The sequence below is a fragment of the Clupea harengus genome, chromosome 6 (genome assembly GCF_900700415.2).
Source record: "Clupea harengus chromosome 6, Ch_v2.0.2, whole genome shotgun sequence".
NCBI lineage: Eukaryota > Metazoa > Chordata > Actinopteri > Clupeiformes > Clupeidae > Clupea > Clupea harengus.
The window spans coordinates 28,811,191-28,834,852 of NC_045157.1; the positions used below are offsets into that span (position 1 = coordinate 28,811,191).

At 44.5% G+C, this 23,662-nt stretch overlaps 1 protein-coding gene across 1 annotated transcript; it reads left to right on the top strand.

Moving 5' to 3' along the window:
- The first annotated feature begins 398 nt into the window (after window positions 1-398).
- On the top strand, window positions 399-23,406 carry tnfaip8l3 (tumor necrosis factor, alpha-induced protein 8-like 3). Its single transcript, XM_012814830.3, has 2 exons — window positions 399-699; window positions 22,018-23,406. The coding sequence occupies exons 1-2, from the start codon at window positions 654-656 to the stop codon at window positions 22,578-22,580; spliced, it is 609 nt and encodes a 202-aa protein (XP_012670284.1). The 5' UTR covers window positions 399-653; the 3' UTR covers window positions 22,581-23,406.
- Window positions 23,407-23,662: the final 256 nt, after the last annotated feature.

The window sequence follows — 23,662 nt, forward strand, 5'->3', positions numbered from 1 at the left end:
CAGATAACTACCGACTGCCTTCTCATGAACGCCAGGGAGGCCAGTCATACATGAGCCACAGAGGAATGAGTTTTATGGCTCTGAGTAGGAAAGTGGTGGTGCTCTTACGACAGCCTACTGCTAGAGAGGCACGAGAGTGTTTCCTTTCTCCGTTTTCCAGCACGGTAGAGTCGCTGGGCCAGAGAGGAAGAAAGAGATGTAGTCAGAGAGAGAGAGAAAGAAAGAGAAAGAGAGAGAGAGAGAGAGAGAGAGAGAGAGAGGAACTGTCAGGGAGGCACAGAGAGAGGGGGCGAGAGCAGAGAAGGGAGGGAAGGAGGGAGGGAGGGAGGGAGTAAGCACAGAGCACTTGTGTGAGAGAGAGAGAGAGAGAGAGAGAGTGAGTCAGAGAGTAGCAAGGGACAGACACAGAGAGGGGAGAATCAGAGAGAGGAAAAGCAGAGAGAGAGAGAGAGAAAGAGAGAAAGAGAGATAGAAAGAATACTGAAAAAGAGTGTGTGAGAGATCAGCAAATAGGAGGCAGCCTCTCTGGCAGTTGCATTCTGACCACGGACAGCTGGCGTGTCTCCGCTGAAGAAAAGGAGTTTTCAGTGCCCCGGCAAAGAGGCGCTTTGCTCCAGGAAAAAAAAACAAAAAAAGTCCTCCTTCAGGGGAAGATGGATTCAGACTCTGGAGAGCTGAGCGAGGGGGAGCTTTCTCCAGGTGAGTGGGCTTTTAAAACCACAACGCTGCTCTCGCAACTGGACACCTCCCTGCTTAGCCACATGTAGCAGGAACCCCGTCTCTTTGAGTCTGGGTCTGGGTCTGGGTCTGGGTACTGGGTCTGTGGACGCCGGCTCTGTTGATAACGTTACAGAGGCAAGCCGAGACACGTGCCATTAGTTTGCTCATTAACATGAGTTAGCTGCTTGAGTTAATTGATTCCCTTTTTGCACGGGAAGTTCTCATGGGATTAATCAACAACCCAAAATCATCTCTCACATCAGAAAATGTTGTTTTTCCACAGTTTTGTTGTTGCCGTTTTGAGATGAGAGGTTTTTTATTTGACTCTGTCTATGTAGTGAGCGTGGAGGGCTGAAGAGATTTAATGCTATGGTGGAAAAAAAGAGATGCGCGTGGAGGCTTACATGCTTGTGTGGTGTACTTCCCTGCGTTCCTTTGAGGCTATTCTTACACAGTAATGATTTAAGTGTCAGCAGAGAATTCTCCATGGGTCATCAAATGGTGTAAGCAGTGAAACTGTCCAAAGCACTTTACTCAGACACATGAAACATTTTGAGGGGATTAAAAAAGCTCACATGTCAGGATTTGGCAAGACATTGCAAAATAGGCTTCCCAAACATTAAGACGCATATAAAATGTATGTTACGTTTACAGTTCATATGAATTTGACATGTGCATGTCCAATATTGCAGAGACTGTCAATTCTGACAGAAGGTTTTGTTTAAATCTGTAACTAACTGGTTTAACATTTAATTCACCATGTATTTTGCCTCTGTCTTCCTCCTAATCACTTATTGCTCTTAAGTATAACATACATATATTTACAGACTCAAAACTTAGATTACGTTTTCTCAATGTCAAGTTGTTGAACCTGTAAAGGATTTGAACTGACAGACACTTGTTTGTGCTTCATTGAAACACAACCAATGTGTGTCAGCGTCTGTAGTCTTTCAATACATCACAATGGACTACTAAAAGCCAATTTGCTCTGTGATTGTAACGCTATCAATATTCCCTTCACTGGGGGAGGGGGAAGGGTCGTTAGAAGCTTGTTGTGGAAGAGGTTGGTGCCCAGGACCAAAGAGCATTTAAATGCTCTGCACATGCTCATGGCTGGAGCCCAGCCACTCAGTCAGTCCATGCTGGAGCGGAGCGGAGCGGAGCGGAGGGAGCCGCATAATACGAGGTCTGTGAATGGCCCGAGCGCTCGAGTCAGAGCAGGGGCGGTACACGGCGGAAAACAGTCCAACGCTGTGGGCATCTGGGATATCACCGCCCCCCGCAGGGAGCCATCACTTGCTCTTCCGCACTGTTTAGATTCACTGTGGGGCTTTTTGGCCAGAGCTGCAGCCCCGGTGATATTTGTCCCTCTGTGTCATTCTTTGTCACAAAGAAGGTGTCCTTTATAGCACTTTTCGGGGGGAAAACTGCTATGAGCTCATTTGTTTCCGTTAGCTCCTGCTGGTTTTGCATACGAGGCAAACACACACATACTTCTGACATTTAGCACAGGCATTTCTCCAAAGCCTTTTACAGAACAGCAAGCATGTGCACTTCTGTGTGGGCTAGGTCTTCCCATGGAGACAAACCCATTGGCTGTAGCATGGCAAGGAGTATATTCTAATGACAAAGCTCCACAAAAGCCAGAATACTTCATCATTTTCAAATGGTGCCATCCTTTACCAGCCTCTGTGCTCATGGGTCCATGGCTTCTGGGCTTCTGGGAAAGGTGACGTCTGAGTGCTGAAAGAACTCCCAATCCAAGCCTCACTCGTTCTCTTCATGTGGGCTGGTGGGCAGGGAATCAGAGACACACACTTCATACAGCATTAAAGTTAAACTGACCTCACGATGAGCACTTTGGGACATGACTAGATTAGCTACACGTGCGCTCTACAAAGATTCTATTCTAAACGGCCCGGGTGAATCTGGGTCTCTCTCATTGAAGGGGCCCTAACAGCATTCTAACACTGACTTTGGTTGTCCAGCGTTTGAAGCTCTCCAAAATGAATACATTGGCGTCATATGATACCTAGTGACTTGAATTGGTGCAATTGTCCTTTTTTTCCGCTTTTTTTTTTTAAAAGAGATTCATAAACACAGATTGTCATCAGCAGAAAAGGAACAAAATCTGCAGATGCTAGGTGGAACCATTTTCCCCCAACATGATGCATTTTTGTTAGTGTACACAGAAGTTTCGATGCAGGCGCTGAAAATTCTCTCCATGTATACTGGGCAGTCAGCAATAGCCATGAAAGGAAATTGTTTTTGTCACAGGACTACACTATTGCTACTGGCAATTGTCTGTTTATACAGAGACAGATAAGTAAGAAAAAATGGACAGGGAAGAATGCCGACTTTTGTGCTCCTCTGCAGTATCCTTTGAACTTTGATTTATGTGGCCTTTTTGTCAGGGAAGCATTGCTTTTTATTCAGAACACTGCTCTGTGAGCTAAGGCCTGTGTTTTGTTGCATCAGCCCTGCAATATACGCTCTCTCTATTCCAGTGAAATCACAAAAGCTTTAAAGTCCCGCTCAGAGTTCTCTACTATCCTCTCCGCAAACATCACCCTCTCCGCAAACATCACCTACACGGGCCCCCTGGATGTCCAAAGGGGAAGAGACACATTCCACTGGGCCAGCTTAAACAAACTGACATCCTCACTGGAGCATGATGGGGCCGGGGTACTTCCCCTACAGGATGGCACGTCCATCTATCAAAACAGGCCACAATCACAGGCCCCCGCTTCCCCCGTGTGTGTCTAGAATGGGAGCTGCCAAGGCGCACAGGCACCCAATAAAAACGACACATATTATTTAAAGTGCTCGATCAGGACGGGCAGACGAGGCGCCATGTTGGCAGCATGGGCAGTGCCAGATGCTTGAGCAATGAGGGGCTGACACAGGATCCCTGCCCCGCTCGCCGCTCGCCGCTCGCCACTGCCTGCTCTTTAATCTGCTCTGCAGATGGAGGCTCCGCTTTGCACCCAGGCCATGCTTTGCATGTGCTGCCAGAAACTAACGCTGGAAAATCTGTCAAACTCACGAAAAGAGAAAAAAAAATAGGGAGGAGGGGGTGGGGTGGAGGGTGGGGTTCTCTCGCTGGAAAAGACCAAGGCAAGGGAAAGTGATTCCCACCCCCACCCAACCCCCACCCCCAAAACAACCCACTTTACTCCTGTGTGGTAGTGAGTGCCGCATGGCGGCTATAAACGCCAGCTTGCGTCTCTGCGGGATGTAAACAGTCACCCCTTTGCTTCTCGCAGCGTTTGTCAAACCCTGACAGTCTGTTTGCGGGCCTGCGTTCCTCCTCGTGGCACACGGCCAAACACAAAAACCCAGAAAGGCAAGTCTCGCAGCTTTAAGAGACATAGCGGCCGCTGAAACATGGAAACATTTTCCTCGGGCCAGACCTTTTTTACGAGGCCTCCGACAGGCAACAGAGCCCTGTGTTCATAGCAGAAGCCATTAGTGACCCAGGGTTCTGCTGAGCCAGTCTCTCCGCTGGCGTTCGGAGGTGGACCACAGTCATTTCCCCCCCGACTCAGGCTCGTTAGATTGCGGGAAGGAGGGCGGTCTCAGGCGTGGAGCAGCTTTCACAAGAGATGAGGAGGGCTTTTCCATTTAAGAGCCTCTGGCGAAAGTGGAACTCTTCGATTAAATGCTTCTCTCCCCGCAGAGACTACTCGCAATGGCCTCGTTCAAGCTACACCTGAGAGAGGCTGAGTTCGCGGTGTGTTTGGGGATGTTTGCTTTTGTGCTCCCCAGAGTGCCTCTGCTGTCTCTCTCTCTCTCTCTCTCTCTCTCTCTCACACACACACACACACACACACACACACACACACACACACACACACACACACACACACACACACACCGCATAGACACACAGACAAGTGAGCATGCATGCACACAAAAACACAGACATTAAAAAAATATGCACTCAATTTCCACAGCTGTTCACACTCAAGGGAAAGAGAAATATTACTGCACTGGCCATGAACATGAGCCAAGTGAAGGACAGATCAACACACGCACAGCAACATGCACACACATGCAGACACACTCATATGTATCAAACTTGACATACAATTATGGTACAAGACATAAACACACACATTTACATAAAGTAAAGTAAATAAAGTACAAGAGAAGTCATACATTATTTTTTTGTATATTCAAATTTAGAACTGTCACTTAATCCAGGCTTTTTTTTAAGCAGAGTGAGAGCAAACTTTAAACGAACTGAGTTCATTTAAGTGTCTTTAGTTTTCTTCAATCACGTCATGAAACTGTTTAACCAAGCCACATGTTTGAAGTGTTTAACCAAATGTAAAGATAGAAATATGGGAACTTTCAGTGCTCCAGGCAGATAAGTGGAGTGCAGAAGAAGACGTCTGGAAGCCCTCATGACCACAGCTGGCTGTGTTACTGAGGGGTGCAGAGAAACCGAGGTGTAGTCCAATATTTGGACCCGTACTCAGACACATTGAGGAACACACAGATGTAAACACACCCATACTCCCGTCACCAAACCATTCCCTGATAAAATACGCTGAAAATAAACCTCAAAGACCCACCATTTCAGACAAGGCCCTATTTTGAAAGACTGCCTTAATTAATATGCTGTACGTTTATGGAGACGTATTGGTTTTTTAGATTTTGAAAGCGTCCATTTTGAATCACTGCCTGCCTCGACTGAGCCAACAGACAAATGGAGGCCAGAATTATGGGGCAAAACTGGCAGCCCCTCGCTGAAAGCTTTCTTGGAGATGAAGCTGCCCCATGCAGAGCCTTGGCTTGGGTCTATCGGCTCCAACGCCTCTGAGGCCCGGTGGCTGTTCTTCTCCCCACCGTTTGGCATGGCAGCCTCACACACACGCTAGACACACACACTCTTTTTGAGTCCATGAACGGTGAAGCCTGGAGGGGCCCTCGCCAAACGATATCTTGCCTGCAATCAAAAAATGACTTCCAGAAATGTTCCATTGTGTCATGCTAGTTTCAGCGTTATGATCGGCACAGAGTCACTCTGGCTTCCTAATGAGCGGTAGGTTTCACTGGCAGATAGAGATCTTGGCCTTTGTGGGCACTGATCTTTTCCATTTTTAACAGTGTCTCGTGTTCCTGTTCACACTCACACAAACACATCACGATATCTCCGGGTAACCCTACGCATGAGCAGCTCCTTAAGAGGTCTCCTGTGTTGAGAGAAGGAACACGGAGAACCTCTTAATCAGTCAGAGCTTTGAGAGAGAGAGAGAGAGAGAGCGGGAGAACAGGCGGAGGAGGAGGAGGAGGGTGAAGATGTTTTCACCTCTTAATACAAACAGACACTTACTTTTGCTTTAAGCAGTGAGAGAAGCCAACTAACTGGGGGGAAAAAATTAAGCCTTTTAATGCGATCGGAGCTCAGTATGTGGCAAATACACTCCAAAGTGATTTAGCGGTGTAGCGGGTAGGTCATATATCACATATCACAACTTTTTAAGTACAGTAATAAAATACAGCTCAGAAAGACAGCACTATTGGGGTGTTCATCATTCATTTCTACTGAACAGAAACAAATAAATAAAATAAATGAATACCCATTGTGCTATTTGTTTATGCAAATACATTCTTGTGATTAAATGTGAAGGCAAGCTTTATCCCACTTCCTTGAGCAAAACCACCGGAATGAAAAACACATTCTCTCCCAGCAGCTGAACACTTCCTGCTGTGACTGACATATTTTCACTTCGAAGTCCAAAACAAGGTCATTAAGAGGCAACCTGAATAGAGTCATAAAAGATTGTTCGTATTATTATCGTATTAGACCTCAGTGTGTAAGGGAAACCTTCGGAGAGGTCAGATAGTTCACCCAAAGTGTCATGAAAGGCCTGGTCTCAGGTCAGTGTTCACAGCTATTGATTTTGGGCTCAGTGCTGTCTGGGGATGGGATGGGTGGCAATTACAGCTGACATGGAGTACCATGCGCAGCTCTTTAATTAGTCTGAGTGGTCATGTCATACCTGCTGTCTCTGCTTAGCATAAGTGGCCAATGTCCCACACTGAGAGCTTGGAAAGAGAGAGATGGAGAGAGAGGGAATGAGAAACAGAGAGCGAGAGAGAGAGGGAGGGAGGGAGGGAGGGAGCTGGTTGGATTTCAGGAGCCAGAGCATGTCCCTCCGCTTAAGCCAGTGGTAGCATCAGCAGACTGAATTAACAATCATGTATGGGGGACAGGAGCAGCCCACTCTGCCTTTGTAAGGGACAGACAGGAATACTGAACATGTGGAGGAGGAAATATCAGAGGGTTTGTGTGTGTGTGTGTGTGTGTGTGTGTGTGTGTGTGTGTGTGTGTGTGTGTGTGCGTGCGTGCGTGCGTGCGTGCGTGCGTGTGTGTTGTGAGTGTAAACCAAATGATACCTATGAGAGCTGCAAAACAACCAGTGGGAAGAGAGAAGTAGCATACTCTCTGAAATGCTTTTGAAGATCCTTTAAAGTTTCAGTCTCTTTCTTTTGCCATTTTACCTTTTCCATCTCTTTTTATCACCTCTCTGTTCTTCCTCCTTCAGTCTTTTTTTCAGCGTTACTTTCCCTTTTTCCTTGTGTCTGTGTTTATAGGGAAAATGGCGACATCTCACATGGAAAAAATGAGGCATGCCGTGCCGTCATGCCAAGCCCAAGGCAGGACAGACTTCCAGCTTTGCTGCCAGCCATCTTTATTGAGCAGGATCACACTGTCTGTCATTAAAGTTTACAGTTACGGCCAGTCCACGACGGTTATTACAGTAGCACCCACATTACTTTCACTGTCTCACAGCCAAAACCAACACTGCAGGAGAGAGAGTGACACACACACAAGGCAAAGCGTATAATCACTTCAACCGCAGCCACCAAAATCATCTTAGTTAATGGCATTTTAGTATGGCTAAACGTGCAAAGCAACGGACAAGGCGCCGTCTTTGCTTCAGGAGAGAGGTGCATGTAAACAGACAGATATGTTGTCGCTCATCCACACAGAGTGTCCCGGGGGGAGAGCAGCTGCAGCTGCACTGAGCGCGTCACATTTCCCCTCTCCAGACCTGGAGTCCGCAGGGGCACCCAGGCGCAGGGATATGCTAATGGTTAGCCTTCATATGAAGCCCACTGCTCCAGGCTAAAATAGGTAACGGCTGCCGCACTTGAATCAAGCCTATAAAACCCCAGGAGCGGTTGGAATGTTTTTCCATGCTGTTTAAGCTGTCATAATTTAGAATTACAGTGAGAATTCCTCCTTGGCATTTGCTGGTAAGGTCTGGCACACACCGTGTTTCTAAACCTATATTGCTGCAAGACTGGCTAAATCCAAGGTTGGCTAAATCTCCATCCAATTCTATTTTAAAATCTACACAATGATACATTGCTGGCAGGTATGGCCTCCTAACAACTATGCCATGAAACAGAAGTACAACAGTGTAGCATAGTTTACTTATGTCAGCTTACTAAGTTCTACTTGAATGCATTTAACAGATGGATTGTGACGGCTTGCTGTTTTTACATGCAGGGATAAAAGTCTAGGTCTCTGATTATCCCTGAGGGCTTGGCTAGCGATCGATGCTAAACCTTGAGAAAAGCCTTCCCGAGATCAGAGAGCATTCTCCTTTGCAGCCCTGCGACTTGATTTTTCACTGTGCAGCAGGGGAGCACGCAGAGGTGAAGGCAGCATTGTGGTCCTCAAAGACCCGGGGCCCGGTGTCTTGTTCCACAGGGCAGACAGTGGGAAGACTCTGAGGCTGAGGTCACAGCACGTCTGGGATGTTTTTTCCCCCTGTGCTCCCCACTCCACTCCAGTGTCAGTCAGTCCACTGACAACACCCCGACACAGCGCCTCCACAGCAACAACAGACTGAGCTCTAAACCCTCCCTCCGATCCATACTTCTACTGCACGATCTCCCCAAGGAATCTCTCAAGAAGGATTTAGAAAAAAGCAAAGTGACTAAATGAAAGAGGGGAAGATGCATAAATCTGTTGAGTATATGGCTTACAGAAAGTTATACGGTTTTCGGAAACTTTACCTCAGTGGCAGATGTAGAGCATGTGTTTAAAGGCCATCACTGCCTCTTTAAAACCACAAATGCACCTCTTTCTAATATATGGGACTGAATTCGAAAAAGGGGAGTCTGTGTGGGATTTTGGGGAAATCAGTATAAAATGATGGCTTAACATTTCACTTATTCATTTGGATGAAAATGGGAAAAGTGTCAGTATATCCTTTAATTGTTCCAGATTGTTTAGTGTAAACACAACGAGGAACACGTAAGTTGCACAAATGTGTTAACATTGTGAGTTTAAAAACCCTCTGAGACCACAGTGGAGAACAGCTGCAGCTTGTGCTTTAGAACATTCAATGTGCAGAGTCTATGTGGAGCAAAACCATAGTTAATGATCTTGTTATTTGCACTAATGATTACTGTAAATACTTTAGCAGATGATTTCTACAGTGGTCTACATTCTCTCACTCTCATTCTCTCAAGCACTCACAGCAGATTTCGAGTCATTTGACCAAAGACAATGTCCACATACCAATTTAGGAGTCAATAAATCAAGCGATTGAGATATGACCTCACTTCCTGTTTGGTGGTTTTACCGCCGCGTTTCGGCTGTAACTGACAAACAGTTTGGAATGTCATAAATCCATATGATAACTTTAACTTTTCAATAAAATCCAATATGACAGAGAATCGAATAAGGCAGAAATCATAGGGTGCATTGAACTTGACTTAATCCAAGGAATCGGGAATACGTTCAAAAGTCACACACGCAAACGCACCTCCAACTTCGACCTGTTGGCGCAGACGTGAAGCTTCAGTGTACCAAAACTAAAAACGTTCTACCATACAGTTCTAGGGGCTGCCATAGACACCCTTGCCAGAGGAAGAAGAAGATGAAGATGGATAAGAAAAGGTAGAAACACGATGGGGGCCTATGCAGCTTCACCCCCAAACATACATACATCATTTCAGCTGGTGCCATGCAGGCTCTCTCATCATCGCAGAAGATGCAAATAGAGTGGAGTGGGGGTTGTACTAAAGACTGACAAAGACTGACAAAGAGTTTTGCTTATGTAAAACATCTTATTTGTGTGATCACAGATCAAGGCTTAGTGACCACATCAAACGGTGTGATGTTGCAGCTCCAAAGCAACAACAAGCAAGGGACTCTTGAATTGTGGGGATGTGGGGGATGTGTGCTGTGGTCTAATCTCTTTAATTAATTCTGTGAAACTGACGTGACGATAAAACTCAACACCTCATCGGCGGCTCACAGTGCTTGTCGGCGCTCTTCTTGGGGTGTTGACACCCTTCAGTAGGAGCGAGACAGTCCTTCACAGTGCCAAGAAAGAGTGATGACAAAAAACACTGCCCTGTGGACAGAAGGCTGTCATCGGCTGTGGCACTGTAACAAATCGATGCCGGGCCCGCTCTATTTGTCCCTCACTTGGGTCTATTGATGTGGGCACGGTTTGGGCAGTACTGATGGATTGAGGGCACTGGGTGACAGAGAAGCCATCTGACACACAGTGGCACACAACAAGCCTTGCCTTGCCTTGCCTTGCCTTGCCTTAATCAGTTCAAAGGTTCAAAACTCTGAACTATAAGTCTTTCTACCCCGTAGTAAAACGAAGTGAATGCTTCATGTAAACTCATGTGGGGCGTATTCATTTCCTAAGGCATCTCCTTCAAGTTTGTCTCTTGTGTGTCTCCCTTCCCCTCTTGTCACTCAAGTCAAAGGCACCACAAAACAAAACAGTCATTGGAATGACTTTCAGACTTTATCCCTAGTTAATAATATATCCACATCATAAGGCATGGTATAATAATGGTTAAAGGGTTTAAAATGTAACTGCTCTTAAGGATGACAAACTGCTTTGATGCATACATAATGGCTAACAGCTAATTTGTGGCGTCCATGGTTCAGATAAGCCCATTCAATGGAGCATGATCCAGTGCCCCCTCAGGTAGGGTAGGGGTGTCATGTGCTTCCAAGGTGGTGGAGTCACAGCAGGTCACTCATTACTAAAGCCTGGGAGCTCGGGAGCTGCAGAATAGTGATAGCTGTTGAAAGCTGACGTGAAGTGACAATGGCTGTCTTTGTAGCGCTGCCTGGGTTCTCGTCTCTCTGCTTCTGTATGGGCATGTGGAAGGTGATACTGCGAAGGAGAATGACCTTGAGTTTGGTACATCGGCTAAAAGCTGCCATTGTGCATCATAAATAAAGCGCTTGTGAAGAACTATCTGAATGAGAACTATTTGGAGAGATAATTTGCTGTTTGGGTCACTATTTTCTGCTAGAAACTCCCTTACAATTCAGCTTGTTTACGAAACATGCACAACACAAAGTACAGTAAGCAAGCAAGCTGTATATGACGTTTGTGATGTGTGTAGAACAAAAACGAAAGAAGATTAAATTGTGCTGTGCCTTTTTAACAGAACTGCTAGAACTGTTCTATTCTGCAATTCCAACTAACGTCAGTTGGCGTTTTACACATAATAAGTTTCAGCTTCCTTTTTTTCCTGGAGTGTTTGCTCTCATATATAACAATGGGGGAGCTCAACTAAGTCATCTCAACCAGCAGTTCAGTCACCTTTAGATGAACTACGACACATTCTTACTGTATGTGGATGTCAACGAGAATGACAGCAGATACAGAATACAGCAGATAACCACAGAGGGTCTGGAAATAAGAGTCTGACTGATATAGGTCACACCAAGCACAAGAGGTGGAAATCAAGAACATTAAAATACATGGTTTACTTGAGCAGCCTCGGTTCAGTCAGCTTGTTTTGTTGTGCTGTCGGTGAGTGAGAGTGTCCTTTATTTATAGTCATAATGTTTGGAGGCTTGGGAATTGACAAGCTGCTAGTAGTGCATGACCAAGTAAATACGGGGTCGGGCAGAAGCACACACAGGGGCGGCGCGCATGATGCCAAGGCCTGGGACAAAATGATTTCAACAGGCCCCCGCCCCCCACCCTAATTTAAGTAAAAAGATGCTTGACTTGGCTTGGCGCAGGCTACGCAGGCTTGGCGTATTCGGCGCCATGCTTTATTGTTATGTCAACTTGACTCTCATTCAAAAACAGGCGTGTAGTACAGACTTGTCCACAATCACCTTTAAAATCTAAAGTCAGCGTTACGTAAAACACAATCCACTGACGATGACACATGTAGGCCAGGTGAGCGAATGTAATGTTTCATCTTTAATAAGCTAGCTGATTTTTATTTTGCCAACCGGTAGATAACCACTTAAAGTTACAAATAGTCTACTGCAGTGGCCAGCCAGCCAGCTAGCTAACATTAACCTGTACAGTAGTAGGCTATTATAGCTTACATGATAGGAACCACATGTTGACTAACCAAGGCAAACGTAAAATGTCCCACCTTGCTCTTTTGATGCCTCAGCATGTCTGTTTTGTCTTTAAAAACGTAGCCATTTGCCTGTATGTCATCTTTTTTCCACACATGGCTACCCTGAAGACCAAACCATTTTGCAGTATAATAGGGAGTCATGTTTATCAGTCTCTCCCCCCCGACGCCAGGCTGGCACACACAGTGACGCCCCAGGCCAGTCTTTCTCCTGCTCCACAGCTGAAAAGAGAAAAACACAGACTAATTGTGAGGTGGCAGACCTTCAGCCTGTCAGTTGTCATAACTGTTTGTTCGGCTGCGTTTCTGTGTTGTGTTCACCTGTTTGAAAGGGACGATGACAGCTTTTAGTGGTCAGGAAACATTTTGTGTTTTTTTTTTCCACACGCTGTAAAACACAAATGTCCTTGAAGAACTCTATGGCCTCTACAGTTACTGACCATTTCAAATATTAGGACCCAGATCCAGAGGTTCACGCATGGTGACAAATCCTGACGATGACAGCTAGAGGTGTTAAACTCAATAAACTCTTGAGGAATCAGTCAGATATGAACGGAGGTGAGGGTGACAGAGACCCCATTATGTAATGGTCACAAACAACCATCTACAAAACCAAAGAGCTACTTGTGCACTGATTAACTTGTAAATAAGTGAAATGATGTTTTTACTAAAGGCAGCCTCTCACTTTAGCGCTGAGATTGAGCCTCATCAGTTGTAATTGCCAGATCATGGGTCGGGGGATGGGGAGCATTGAATGTGAAACAGATGAGCCTGTTTCTCACAGCACTGGTAAATGGAAGCAGACATGGCTTTTAAATGTCTGTTTACAAAAATAAAACTTTTAAATTAAGTGCTCCCCCCACCCCTGCACAAGCTGTTTCCCGTTTCTCATGGCAGACTGCTGCTGGGAAGAGAAAGCTGTGCTACCACATGACACAATTCACATTTCTTATACAATGGACACACCTCCAAACCAGGGTTCTCAGGGGGTGTGGTCGTGCACCGGTTAGCAAGCAGTTGGCCCGGTGCATTTCCGGTCTCTGCTGGTCGTCTGTGCATCGCTTTGGACAAAATAGTAAAAAAGAAGTCCTTTACCTTTAGAGAGGCAGTTATACGACTTCCAGTATAGTTTATACATAAATAATGTAAACCTTACATTTAACCATATTGATCATTCACCTTTTAACTGATTTGGGACACTCAATATAAGGGATTTCTGATAGTTTCCAGTTGTGTTCAACTTACAGTAGGTCCCAACTGACTCAGGGCCACTCAATCAAAAATGTCTTTCAGTGAAGTGCCGTCTCATGGGTAATCAGGGAAACATTTCCCCCAGGATATACGCTAATGGGAAACTTGGTGTCTGTGCAGATGTTGTTCTGATGGAGAAATCCACTGGTTACTTTGGGATTCATCCAAAGCAAGCTTTCAGTCTATTTTTCTGGATCCTTACCTAAATGCCTTGGGTTTGCTTGGTTCCACATTGTCCTTCCAGTCCATATATATTGATGTATCGCAGTAGACAGCCCACTCAGCGTTTGGATATTACTTTTTCATGAATGTTTGTGACTAAAAGATATGCTACTAAGACGAAATTCTGAACTCACTAAAGCACATTTTTAGGAGGCTGTCTATATGAAGAGTGAGCCTCCATTTAAAAGGCATCATAGTGGAATGAAACATTTGCTTTGAACCATTTTGACATTTGCTGAGGTAATTTGTAGTGATGCCAGGTTCTCAAGTGAGCCTCGGGACAAACTCATTCACAATGCAACCACAGCCAAACACATCCCATAATATAATAACTGTCACACACAGCAGTGGAGACGGAAGGGTGATGGGAATGTGAGTGTCAATTATCCCGCCCTTGTCAGTGCTCTGCCACATGTGATTGTCTGATTGGGCTTTGACGAGCCGGCGTGGGAGCTGTGTGGCTCCGTCATGGGCGCCTAGTGAGTCGTGTGTCCGCTCGTATGTGAGGGCTGTAGAGCGGACAGACAGCAGGTGTCATTTACACCAGATGACACGCTCCACTGCCGCGGTGGGCTGCAGGCTGTCTGGATGTCTAGAAAAGTTGCCAAAGAAAATTGGGACAGTTCTCCATCTTCTCTGGCAAGCGTCATCCTAAGATCTAGGTGGTAATCCTGTCAGGTGTGTAACTGTAACATCACTGCACATTTATTCCCCAGTGTGTCCACAAAATGACATCAAGAACACAATTATTGTCAGAGAAAAACTAAGAAGGACATTCAGCTCAACTCGGAAAAGGGGACAGTGCAAAAACAAATGATCTCAGGCAGGTAACCTCATAAGGTCTCTTGATTGCAAGGTCATCCAAGAAAGCACACAACTGTCAACAAGACAAAAAACAAACACAAACACACTGACCACCCATGTTTACCATACACATGTGCACACACCACACACACACACACACAAGCAGACATACAGACCAAGAGGACTATTTACATAACACAAGCATTAAGAATTCACTGCAAAAAAAAGCCTTGTCTCTCTCTAAGGATCACTGTTGCAACTGAAGTGAAACACACAAAGGCAGACAGAGTTTTATCAGAGCCGATCAAGCAGAGGCGTCTCAGGCTGCGTGGAATAAGGGGGAGGGAGAGATGGAGGGAGGGAACGGGCTGATTCCGCCTCTCCCAAAATAACCACTCTCAGGCCAGAGGCTGAGTTGCAGCTGAAGCAAGGCTTCAAAGTCCGCTCCCGTCCTGCGGCAGGGCTGTGACTGTTACTCATTGCTCTGCAGAGGCACGGGCCCACTCATGCGCTCGCTCAGACATGTGTGACTTAGTGGTGCTTTAATCATGGCCACCACAACACACTGGCACAGGGGCGCCCATAGGATTCCCTCAAGAAAGTTGTACCACCGTAGAGGGTGACGCGCACAACACAAGTGGCATCAGCTATTTTTCAGTAAACGTATAGAAGTTTTTTCCGCAAGAAAATGCAAATGGGATCGTGCTGCAGCAGCACTCAGCCATTGCATACCATAACCTATGAAATCTCGTAGAGGAGTCAGTCTTCAAAATGAGTTGATGGTCTCCCTTCATTGTGTGCCGTAGGGACAATAGGTACCAGCCTCAAACAGCACCAGAATAATGTATGCATAAACATTACTACTCTCCTCACAAAGCATCAATAAAATGTTGGTGATCTCACCTGATTGGATAGGCATCAACTGTTCAACATCGTGGAGCCACACAAAGTGTGTTATTGACCATAGTGGTCAAATTAAAGATCAGCTGTAAATCAGTCTCATAAATCATACTAAACTATCAATTTGGAACTTTGGAAATGAATAACTACAACAAAAAATGACCTCATCAATGGCTAGTAAAGGTTGAAATCAAATCAGTGAATGAGCACAGCAATAACAAAAGTTAAACGTCCATTGCTTAGCCATGTAATGGAGTATGCTAGATTAGCTAGATGTTTGCCCAGTTATGACATCATAGACACCAGTGCCTGGGGGTGAAGGGTTCCCGATGTTTGTTGAGCCAGGCTGAAGAGTTTGAGGGTGAGCCGGGTTGAAAGGGCTGTAGCTCGAAGGTTGAATGCCATAGTTGCTGTGCAGTACAGGTCAGAGGAACCAGTCGCTCCTTTTGTTCTGCTTGGAGAGTACACCACACGTACGTTCCTGATTAAACCACATGTACGTTCCTGATTAAACCACATGTATGTTCCTGATTAAATCACACAATGAATGAATTCCAGGTGTACCAACAGTGCAATGCACCTTATCGAGGTCTAGGAAGAACTCGACCACTACGTTTCTCTGAAGAGCATCTGTTGTCTTTGCCTTCTCTCCACAGCAAGAGATGCAAATCAACACTCTTTTCATTAGTGGTCACTGATGACCTACGAGTATCACAAAGCATCTTTAACTCACCTCTTCAGAATCATCTGTCGTTCTAATATATTTATCACAAGCCCTCCACTATCTATATTGCTAGTTATTGTTAATTGTACTATGATCTGATATACAATACTGTTATAATCATATTGTTGTATTGTGCATAATGCTTTGGTTGTTGCTCATATTGTTTTTTCCAAATTTGTTTTGTAGGTCACTTAGGTGTGCACTAAATACCATAACAATTTCCATCCGTTGTGTCTTAACAGCACAGCTGATATTAGCTAAATAATACACACATGTTATGGAGGCTTGGGGGGCTATCCATTGGTGTTTTCTTTCTGAAATGAAATGACAGCAATATTATTACAGGGAAACAGTTTGCCAGTTGAATTGAGGGCTCTCACTTGGAGTATTCATATAGATTCTGTGGAACACAAACTGTGTGTGTGCATGAGTGCATTCTGTAGATGAGAATGACAGCAGTATTATTACAGGGAAATTGTGCGCCAGTTAAATTGAATTGACATGTGAAATGACTAACATTATTGTAATACAGACCATATGAAACTCAAAAGTGATTTGGACTGCCTTTGCTCTCTTGAAGTTCGCAATTTTACTTCTACAAAAGAACATTCAAAGTGGGATTGCTCAGCAGTAGTGGAGACCCACAGATGGAAACTACACAGATCAGACATGGGAATGAAAGCAGTGCACAGGAAGTAGTGTGTTGAACAAACTATACAAGAACACATAAAGTGATGAATATCTCATTAGATTACATTAGACTGCATATCCTCTGCAGGGACAGAGGTGCACACGTATCACATAATCATGGCATTATCTTTGTCTCCAAAACTATTTGTGTTAATCCCTCTGATTGCGAGTCTCCACTATCACAGCTGACTATAAGGTGATACGACAGGAGTTACAGAGTCAATGGAAGATAAAGATTTTGTTGATTGATGTTTTCGGTAACAACTGGATATCTGATCCCCACCTGCTAGCAATCTCAATACCCTAAATACTATAGGTCTATAGCCACGGTTCTGTTTTATCAGTCGGCCTTCAACAGAGTACAGTCCAACAGTTACCAAATGTCAAAATACATGAAACTGGAACTGCCCCCCCTTTTTAATTACATAGGTACAATTTTTAGGTAAGATATTTTAATCATATTGACGGCCGAACTGAAAATGGGCTTATCATTTCATTGCTATTTAGTACCAACAAAATCCTGTGTGTTGGTCATTTAAAAAAAATATGTGGCCCTTTGAAGTAACATGCACATAAAGCCATGTGTTGTGAGGGCATAGCAGGTATGCAGTAATGATGCGAGAGCATGCAGTCTCACCCAGTCCCACTGACTTTTGTTCAGTGGAAGGCTCGTCACATACTGGAAAATATACAGCTAGATATGTAAACGTAATGGCCACAAAAAAGCATCAGCACAAGCACCTCTGCTAGTTTAAAGGACTGCTCCAGCCAAAACAAGATTAGGCTCTCATTTTGCTGTGGTTTGGAGAAACTCCCGTTTTTTTATAAACACGTTTTCTTTCCCATTTAGATCACTTAGATGCTAGTTAGCTAACTAGCTAGCACTGAACCCAATAATAGAAGGCTGACATCCACAGATTTTTAAATTCATTGGGAAAGAAAGAATAAGCGGTGATCCTGGAAACACTGAAGCAAATATGTTTCTTGATCACTAGCTCATTAATGTGCATCAACAGTAACCCAATCTGGTTTGACATGCTCTCATTAAAAGAATGAAACTCAGCCTTACACCTCCATATGGATTTCAATGTGTTTATGAATACTCATTAGGGCTTATTCTGTTACTTAAGCCGATGTCTGTCATACTGTTCCTCAAGTATGTCTTTAAATGTCTCAAGCACCTGAATGACCTTTTCGCCAAAGTAGTCAAGACAGGCATTGTCAGTAGACCTTTAATGTGTGAATGTTTTGGGTACATGTCCACTCTCTCTCTTGGGATGGTGCACAGATCAGAATCAGTACCCCTGCAGCAGCGTTGGGTTGTGCCAGATTGAGTCCTTGCCAGTGTCTAGACTGGGCATCACTATTAGTTTCTTATTTTTTGCATTTGAAATGAATCAATATTATTTGAATTTACTTTCACATTATTATATCTTGTTTCGGCCAATTAGGATCAAAACAAAACTGCCAGGTCATCCTGTGCCACTGTTTGGGTACGCAGCGTGCATATTTTAGGTACAGGCGGGGGCATCATTGCACTGGGTTGCCTGTGAAATTCAACATTTTAGAAATAATGAATTGTGAAGATTCATTTCTGGATCAGGCATAGTAATGTGAAATGAATCGGAAAATACCCCGAGAATTAAACATTATGTCTGCCTCATCAGCACAGCAACTAGAGAGGGAAAATCATTTATATCATCTTTATTATACAGCAAGTTAAATATTCTGTTAGGTCAAGGGTGTTTGTACCGTAAGAAATAAACCCCACTGAGTGAGAACACTTGAGGCTGAATAATGCCCTTTTGGGGATTAGTGCTAGTTGTGCTTCACCTTGCTCCCCACGTGCTCCAGGTCTAGAGGGCAGACTGCACAATAACACAAATGCTAAATGGCAGGCCAGCCGAGGAGTCGAGGCTGGGGCTTCAGTGGAGGAAAGGGAGGGGTATTACTCTTGCCTGGCACTGAACTTAAAAAGAACTTTCTTTGTAACCTCAAAGACTCTCTCTCGCTCACACTCACACACACACACACACAGACACACACACACACACACACACTCACACACACGCACAACATTTCTGTTCACTGCCACACTGAGGCCCATTCCTGGGGTGGAGGCGTGACGTCTCGCTACATGCTGTGAGTGTGAGGCCGGTCTCCCGTCGTATTGACCTTTACCCAGGCCCACAGCTGTGCACATCTCACGTCTCTGAACCAGGAACCATCACATGACGTACGTCTCGCCTCCAGGCCTCCCCCACCACGTTGGGCTGCCATAAAGCATGAAGGTTCTCTCTGCACAGTCCAAGGACCAGCCATCAGATAGATATATAGCAAAGGACAGAGGGAAGCTCTCTGCCTCCACCTCGTCCTCAGATACTGACTGAGCGGCCAGCTCACAGGGACAAAGGGGTTGATTCACACCCCAAAAAGCAGGAAGTGGTGATTCGGGGAGAATAGGCAGACATTGTTCAATTTCAGAGCACATTCAAATTAGATGCAAAAATCTGTAAATTTGAATGGCGTGGATATTACAGAGTCTCACATTATTAGCACGTCATTAGTAGTTTTCCTTGGGATAAAGCAGTGAAACTGTGATTAGGGGAAGTCTACTATCTGGACATGGATCAAGCAGAACCCTTAAGCCCCGTGAAGCTCCTTTAGTTCTCCCTCAATTGGCGTTGGCTCCTATTTAAGATCATTAATTATCATGCCGTGCTTGATAATATTTAATGAGCCTAGCACGGTTCTCTGCATCTACACACATGACAGACAGTGATGGCTGCCAAATCAGGCTCTTAAAACTTCAGAGGTTTAGCTGCAAGCTGAAGAATTCTGACATTCTTGTGACAATCCAAAGGCAGCTGTGTGAGATCTAGTGCCTGATTCTATTCACCACAGGCAAAGGAAAACATTTGAAAACCCATATCTACACATGAAATACAACAGCTGTGAGCATGGGAACATTTGCATGTAAGAATGATCCTCGCCTGACAGCCTGCAGAGAGTGCTACAGGGAGAGACAGATATATTGGATGGGAGCCCTGAAGGAGGATGAATGACAGAATAGAGAGATGTTGGCTTGTCTCAGAAGAGAGTAGAGGCACCATGCAACCCCAGAAGAAAATTCGAGGCTTCAGAGGTCAAAGATGTCTGTTCAAGTAAAGAGCTCTGGGTTTGCGTGGTTCTTTTCTGAAGCACATCTACAGTGATGTCCGTTCTGCGCACATTCATACACAGTCATACTCACAGTTACACAGTAAAAAAAAAAAAAAAACACATTCGCACAAAGTGAAAGACACTCAGGCACAAAGCCCTGAGCTTAAGCTCCTCTGTCATCCAGCAAAGTCAATTAAAGGTCAGGTAACAGAAAGGCACAGGGAGCAGTGCTCTCAGCACGGACATGCAAATGCTAGCCAGCTAGGAGAAACACTGGCTGTATGTCCCTTGGAGAGTTCAATGCAATACAAGTTTGAAAGTCACCATCCACTGGTAGCCTGGCGCTGCCATCATACAGTCTTCACTGGGTTTTCTGTGGAATCCCTTCAAAGAAGTTTGTTTGGATTATGGGGTGCCGCTAATGTGTTTAGATTACATTTAAATGAAATTGATAGGATTTGTTCTGTAACATTACTGTTTATATGGCACGAAAAAGATTTTGGTTTGCCGTGTCAATAAAGAAATAAGGGTGAGCAAAATCTCAATATCTGCTTTGGTTGAAAAGGAATGCAACCATTTTAGATAGAACAAACCGATCTGTGGCTAACCTCTTTTGGTTTTGGATTCACACCACTTTCGTCTCGTCATCACCTCGACCACTCCCAACAGCTTGCAGATTAATCGAGTAGAAAAGCAACTGGTTCTCAGTAGAGGATCTCCTGACTATCTTATGGTGATCTTGAGATTTATGCTGTAAGCACCAAGCAATCGACCGAAAAATCTGCAGCTGCCTATTCTCACTCTCCCACCTAATCTACTGCAGGAAGATACTTATATGATTAGCCACAGAATATTATCTTCCACTTTTCTAAACTCATACTAATGGAATTCTTCATGAAAAAAGAGAATCCTTTTTCTCTCTCTCATAATGGCACACCCAGAAACTAAAACAAATACTGAGGCTGGGTGAAGAAATATCCTTAGACAAAATAATTCTGTGATATTTTGAGAGTATACAGTAAGTAAGCAGTCAGGGTAGTAGTAGTGTAAATGAAGAGTGTAAACCAGCAAAAGAAGTTAAGTTGGGTTTCTTGTCCCTGATCTCGACCAAAGGTTCATTCAAACGTCAGTGATCGTGGTTCTAAATGTAGACACTCTACTGAGCCCAACAATTACTCAAAAACTATGTTCACCTTCCTGGACTTCCTGTCTACAAGAGCATTATTCCACAACCTTTTCATCCTCTGTGTTGACAGGTTTGCTGCGCAAGTTTAGACAAATATGGCTCTCTGGCCCACTGAGGACAGCGAGAGAGAAAAGTACACAAAGGCTTTGAGCACATTTGATGAAAAAATAAACCAGCACAGCACAGATTTATAGGATTACTCTGCCTGGCTCTGGCTTGGGTGTTAGAGACTGGGGTTCACAGATAATGGCTGATGTGTGTGTGACTTTGAGTAGAGTACAGAGCCATTGGTCTAAAATGGCAGTTGTGGCTTTCAGAACATTTCTGCTGAGAAGGAGAAATAGCTTGATTCTTTTTTTTTTGAGGTTAGAATAAAAGCCTTCTGCTGTCACCAGCTTTAATCATAATTGGCGATATCTGCCGTGTAATTTGCTGCTGGGTGGTATCTAAATAAAAACCATTATGAGCACTTGCCCACGCCTCCTACAGTTCACACAAAGACAAAGACACCCTTGGCTGGGGCCGCCTCATTTAAACCACCTCCTCCATGTGTTCCCTCTCACTGTCGCCTCAATTCTTCTTTCAGATTCTTTCAAAGTGAGTCTTGAGGGTCCTCTGCATCATTTTGTGCAGGTCCATGAAAGCGAGTTCTAGAACAATCTAGATTCACACTGTGAAAACATGGCAACTACCGGGGAAGTGAGACATTCAAAGCTCACCAGACTGGACTGATATACATGAGTTCGAGCCAACATTCCACTCTCAGTCTTTGGGTTCTCCATCCGATAACCCGTCCTATTCAATTTTCATTGTGTCAGCATTACCGCTTATGAACACTTGAATGGATGCATAAACATGTACTAAATAATATTGGGCTTAACCAGCAAGCTCACATCCCCAATGGATCACTGGCTCACTATGTCCCAAGTGGAGAAACTAACCTCTTTCCCTTATTTTTGTGTTGTAGGGCAGGAGACCTTTAACTCAAAGAGTCTGGCCCTCCAAGCCCAAAAGAAGATCTTGAGCAAGATGGCTACCATGGCTGTGGCCAACCTCCTAACAGATGACACCAGTAGTGAGATCCTAGACGAGCTGTACAGGGCCAGCCGCGAATACACCAAAAGCAAGAAGGAGGCGCACAAGATAGTCAAAGACGTCATCAAGATCGCCTTGAAAATCGGCATCCTCTACCGCAACCAGCAGTTTAGCCCAGAAGAGCTGGAAACAGTGGAGCGCTTCAAGAAGAAAATGAACCAGACGGCCATGACAGCAGTCAGTTTCTACGAGGTGGACTACACCTTCGAAAGGAACATTCTCTCTGAGTTACTCCTGGAGTGTCGAGATCTGCTGCACGAGGTGGTGGAGCAGCACTTGACAACTCGCTCGCACGGGCGCATCGACCATGTTTTCAACCACTTTGCTGACGTGGATTTCCTTGCTGAACTCTACGGCTCTTCGGAGGAGTACAGACTCTACCTGCGGAAGATCTGTGATGGCATAAACAAACTTCTTGATGAGGGTGTGCTTTAACCACACGCTCTGCTTCCTCCTTTTTGCTCTGCCTGTTTTTCAATCAAATTGTTTTTGTTTATACAAGGGATAAGAATTGTGTCTCTGTTTCCACTTCTATTATTATTTCTTGTGCAACTTTCACTTTCCCTATGCTTGTTACCGATCAATTCTTACTGTACGTTTCTATGTAGACCAGGGTTCAATATGTATTCCACATCTGCAAGGATATCTTTGCCATTCCAAAACTCACAATACAACCCCTAAAATGTACCATACTATTTTCTGAATGCTTCAAACTTTTATGAGAGATGTGGTGGCTTCCAAGTTGTCTTCACAAAACAAACATTTTGATCAGCTCAATACCAATGACCAAGCAATGCATGCACAGTTATGAAGGCCTCCTTTAGCATGTTGAAGTTACAGACAAAGAGTGTCTGCATTGGTAGGTTCAAAAATGGTTTGACAGGCCCATCACTGACTAATATTACACAGCTGAAATTAACTTCTGTTGCCAGATTCTTGGTCATGAAGCCTTAAAACACACCCCTTAAATAGGGCAGAACTGTACAAAAATGAACAGCATTATTGTATCAGTAACAATTCGTTGGTGGCCTCCTAAATCCTTCTTTCCTGAAACTCCACAGATCATGTTCAGACGCTGTATGATGGCTTTGTAACTTCAGCTTCTATAGTTTTATGTGTGTGCCAAGACAAGATTGCTGTCTACGAAGACTAGCTTCCTGTTCATTATCAGGTGTGTGTGTATGTGTGTGACGATTTTAGAAACTTCCTTATTGCTGGGGTGTAACACCTTACCTTCAATTAAAGACTTGTTTAAAATCTGTTTTTTGTTTGTAACATTTTTGTCACCAAATGAGGCTCTCAGTTCTGGTGTCCTTTGGCCAGTTCCTTATGAATGACTCAATTGAGACCTGAGTTTATGGAAGACAAATCTGTACCTGTGGAATGTGATCTGCTAGCTGCCATGGAAGTCTCTTGGGCCCGTGCACACAAAAACTGTGAAAAAGTAGCTTTGCGAAAACAGATACGTTTTTGAAGATTTTTGAAAATGCCAACGCAGATTTTTGAAAATGAGTTCC